Raw genomic sequence first — 5,042 nt, 5'->3', positions numbered from 1 at the left:
TTGTAGGAAGTTAACTTTGTTTGTGGCACATAGCCTTTAAGCCTCCAGCGACTGTCTCCAGTCCGGAGCCTCCAGCGACGGTCTCCAGGTCCCGGAGCCCCCAGCGACGGTCTCCCGTCCGGGGCCGCAACGAGGGTGCCCCGTCCGGGGCCCGCAACGAGGTGCTCAGTCCGGGTACCGCAACGAGGGTGCACAGACCGGGGACCGCAACGAGGGTGCTCAGTCCGGGGACCTCAACGAGGGTGCCCAGTCCGGGGACCGCAACGAGGGTGCCCAGTCCGGGGACCGCAACGAGGGTGCCCAGTCCGGGGCCACAACGAGGGTGCCCAGTCCGGGCTGCAACGAGGGTGCCCAGTCGGGCCCAGCAACGAGGGTCCCCGCACCAGAGGTGCACCAAAAGGTATCTCTCTCACCTGGTCATGATGACATGTTCAGTACAATCTTTAATGTCACTAAGAGAGGTGTCAAAGGTTTGATGTCATGGCATGTTTATCATTTGGTTTATGTTGTAGCTATTTGGAGGTCAACTGCATGTAGATGTTCTTGAGTTACAGTCTGTCAACTGTTCAAAGTAATAACCCAGGAAAGTACTGATCACAGTGGTAGATTGAATGTAAAAGAGAAATTAATGAGTGAACTACAGAATATGTATGCTGCAAGAACAATGTCATTCGTCTCTCTGACAAGGACATACATCCCTGCACAACTTTTCATGTGTACTCATCAGCCCAGCAACAAGGTTTTCATAGGTTTTTGCATATGATTACAACCAATTCTCTATGTGACTCTCTCTGATCACAGCGGGAAACGGCAGCTTCACACAGTGCCTTCCTTCACAAACCCACACTGCTAAAGAGGAAGAGAGCAAACCATGACCCCTCAACTATGACAAACAAGTGATCTAATGTGAAGTTCCTCAGCCTTTGAATTTCATTCCCTGTGCATTGTAAAAAGCCAAACTTAACCAATTGCTTGATTAGCGTTATTATACAAGATGAGTGGACTTAAAAATGACAAGAATTTGAGCCAAAGTGTTAGTCTTTAATCACCATCTCTGCTTGAAGTCAGTTGTATTTGAACAAGCTTGTTGAGTAAAATACAAAATGTATGTTTGCTCAAAACAACTCAAAAAGACACCAATCATCATTATCATTATTCCAGCATGATCTCTTGCAGGTTGATTTTCAGAATGGTTTGTTTCAATACCTGTATATTTGCATGTACAATGACTGGTTGAATAATCTTATGCGACACAAACATAGATAACATACATTTTTCTAAACGAATCCAATCTGTTAGTAGTTGGACTTATTTCACACATTACTGATATGTTTGTTCCAGTTTATATAATTTAGGTAGTCTCAATAATCAATCTTCTCTTCCCCGTCAGTCATTCTGAATGCATGTTGCGTGTGACTGAAAGTTTCAATAGTTGGATATCCTAACTTTGGCTGGAGTCCAATAGAAAAGACACATCCCTTTGCAAGCCGGCATAATTTGACTAAACCAGGAGTTTTAGACTAGTGTGTTAGGGTGTAACTAGGCCCTCAGGGGCTTTATGATATATGTAATGTGTTGTCATAATGAGTTTAATTTTAAAGATAACATATCCACTTAGACATTCACTTGGTGAAGGTTACTGAAAACCATTCAATACAACAATCATGCCTCTGTTGCTAACAAATACAGTCGTGAGTGTTAATTACAATTCACTCTAAATGGAAGGCACTCAAGGCATGCAAATAAGGTAGAATTCTTTTTGATTCTCTGAACAGCATATTTTTTTTAGAATGAACTGAATTCCATCTGATTATTGGGACAGACATGAATGCGATATTGGACATGCGGACAAATCAAATAAGACCATCTACAATCAACACGCAACCAAGGCTCTAAAGCATATACTCTCTGATTACAACCTCATTGATGCCTGGCGAGCACATAACCCTAACGCAAAAGACTACATCAACCTAACTAATCAATGTCATACTAGTATCTAAAACAATTTTCTTTATTCTTGAAAATATAATTTTTTTATATGAGCTTGTCTGATCACCACGCCTTCTACTGCTTATTACACATTTCCGAATCTTCTAACTGTAACTAGGCCTTCAAAGAAAGATATAAGGCCTTATGATATACAGTATTTCACACATTACTGATATGTTTGTTCCAGTTTAATTGAGTTAGGTAGTCTCAATAATTAATCTTCTCTTCCCCGTCAGTCATTCTGAATGCAGGTTGCGTGTGACTGAAAGTTTCAATAGTTGGATATACTAACTTTGGATGGATTCCAATAGAAATGACACATCCCTTTGCAAGCCGGCATAATTTGACTAAACCAGGAGTTTCAGACCAGTGTGTTAGGGTGTATCTAGGCCCTCAGGGGCTTTATGATATATGTAATGTGTTGTCATAATGAGTTTAATTTTAAATGTAACATATCCACTTAGACATTCACTTGGTGAAGGCTACAGTACTGAAAACCATTCAATACAACAATCATGTTGCTAACAAATACAGTCGTGAGTGGAAATTACAAATCACTCTAAATGCAAGGCACTCAAGGTATGCAAATAAGGTAGAATTATTTTTGATTAGAATGAACTGAATTCCATCTGGTTCTTGGGACAGACATGAATGCCATTTTGGACATGCGGACAAATAAAATAAAATAAGAAAACATGGATTTTCCACCCGAGTCACACCACGACCTAACGCGAACATGAGAATAACAAGGATCTTAAGGTCAGGGCGTGACAATAAGGCCTTATGACATACTGTATATATGAGAATCATCAAAGGGAGAAGGAAATAAAGCAAATAGTGTAGGTTGTGATGAAATTAAAACAGTAACATTAGGCCTATCTACAGAATATACACATGTAAGATGCGAGGAATCCTATGGAAGGCCCAGCCTATGACCTCATCCTGTTCAGCTCACAGTACTTCCTGGTAGGGACAAGGGGGGCCTTCGGGCGTCCAAATGTGATCTTGTCATACAGAGTCTGCCGGCTTACATGTGACAGACAGTCAAGAAGAAACTGTTTCAGCATCAAGAAAGGTATAGACTATTCTCAAAGTAGACTACATAGTCTTCCCATTCAATCACAGACATTTTACCATTATGGCCATTTTATCTTACCTTGTTCAATCTTGGATAACCAGATCATTGACAGTTTCATAGATGGATATTGGGATTACCTGACTGTTTGATCTTGTCTGGAATCAAAATACAGCCCATTACAATACAGTACATACAGCTTCACACACTCAGATACATAATACTGGCAATGCATACTTACATCTCTACTTCTTGTGTTGTCCCATAACATCAGAATATATTGTGTTGTCAGTTAGATCTTTTCTGTGATTTTTATAAGAACAAAATATAAACCAATCAGAAACATTTCATACAGGATATCAACAAACATACCCAGGAAATTAATTAGGGGTCTCACTCTTTTCCTATTTTCTAGCAAATCCCCCAAAATCATATCAGCTGAAGATATCTTCTAGAACCAACAGAAATGTCACCTTAAGTATAGTGGAGGCCCCTAAGCTGTACATACCTGTGTTACTATCGGCCCCTGCAGTAGCACACTGCCACAGCTACAGTGAGGATCAGCACCACAGCGCTCCCACTGATACTCCGATGTAGATGGTATACCACACCCAGTCCTGTCACATATCTACAAAACACATGATTAGACTATACAATATGATAAASACTAAATGGCTCTGTATCATATACATCCAATGTAATCACATGCATTACATATTATATTTGACAACATAAGCGTATAAGCACACTGAAAAGTGTATAGAAGGGATTATTATGATATCTAGGTACCTGGGGTGGTTGTGTCATTACTGCACTTTACTGTTGCAGAGGCAGTTTTCCAACTGACCAGGTTGGAGGCGTTGCACTTTACACTGATGTCGACCTCTGCTGGTGAGAGAGAGAAGTGAATCTGCTGGGTGTGCCCGTACATCTCATTGTCTCTCTCCCAGGTGTAGGTAAAGTTGGGGTAGCAGGACACGTTGCACACCAGCCATACCGTACAGGAGTGGTTGGCCAATAGCTTGATGTCTGTCTGGATCGCCACCTTGGATATAGGCTCTGACCAACCAGGAGAGAGATAAAAAACTCGTAACCAATCTTCTAAATGAACCCTACCATAGCCATACCACCAGGAGAAAGATGACTTGAAAATGTGATGGATATGTAACAAAGCATTGTGAGTAAGGTCAGTATGAAACCACAAAACCTGTGTTATAGTTTAAAGATCTTTAGCCATGGTTATGAATATAAATTAGAATGATATCAAAATAGGATGCAAAAATGGTGAAAACAGCCTACCGTGGACCTTCAGAGTGATGGTCTTACTGCCAATCTGACCTTTGTCCCCTTCACCTGTAAGTAGAAAATCCCCTGAGTCTTGCAGTGTCAGTTCTCTGACTGTTAAACTGAAATTGTTGGTGTTCATCTTTAGTCTCCCCTCAAACTGGGATCCAGGTGAATATACAACTTCTGAGTTGAATTCTGCAATATCCTTTCCCATATACTTCCACACCAAGGATTTGAAATGTCCCCTCTCTAAGCCTGCCAGCAGCTCCACGAAGTCCCCCACTCTCTTGTTGATGATCAGAGGAACACCCACATCTGAAACACACAAATAAATACGTTATAAAGGGTAAATAAAATTACAAATAAAACAATTCTGACATCAATCAATGGTTGCACACTATATTACAATGATCTTATTACTGTATAATTATTCCTGTAGTACGATGTACAAGTGTTGTAATTACTCATTGTTACACTCTAATACTTGTTACAGTGTGACTGTAATACTTGTGACAGTGTGCCAACATGAATAACTACACAATAATACACTACAATGCAAAGTCCTACCTAATCAATAATAGATAATAATGGATTGGATTTATAGAGCGCATTTCCAGGTTTCATTTATGCTGTACGTGGAACTTAGCATATTTTCACTTTATATCTTTATGTATCTGAGTGTGTGGGTCCT

At 40.4% G+C, this 5,042-nt stretch overlaps 1 protein-coding gene across 1 annotated transcript in view; it reads right to left on the bottom strand.

Moving 5' to 3' along the window:
- Positions 1 to 3,580: 3,580 nt before the first annotated feature.
- Positions 3,581 to 5,042, bottom strand: part of LOC139026111 (SLAM family member 8-like) — a 3,946-nt gene continuing 2,484 nt past the window's right edge. The window contains exons 2-4 of the mRNA XM_070441410.1: positions 4,364 to 4,666; positions 3,854 to 4,123; positions 3,581 to 3,681 (exon numbers count right to left, since the gene is read on the bottom strand). Of these exons, the coding sequence (XP_070297511.1) occupies positions 3,581 to 3,681; positions 3,854 to 4,123; positions 4,364 to 4,666 (674 nt within the window). The remainder of the gene's footprint in view (positions 3,682 to 3,853; positions 4,124 to 4,363; positions 4,667 to 5,042) is intronic.

The sequence above is a fragment of the Salvelinus sp. IW2-2015 genome, unplaced genomic scaffold, assembly GCF_002910315.2.
Source record: "Salvelinus sp. IW2-2015 unplaced genomic scaffold, ASM291031v2 Un_scaffold3902, whole genome shotgun sequence".
NCBI classification, from domain to species: domain Eukaryota; kingdom Metazoa; phylum Chordata; class Actinopteri; order Salmoniformes; family Salmonidae; genus Salvelinus; species Salvelinus sp. IW2-2015.
The sequence above is the reverse complement of the archived record's forward strand: the minus strand, read 5'-3'. Positions and strand labels throughout refer to the sequence as shown.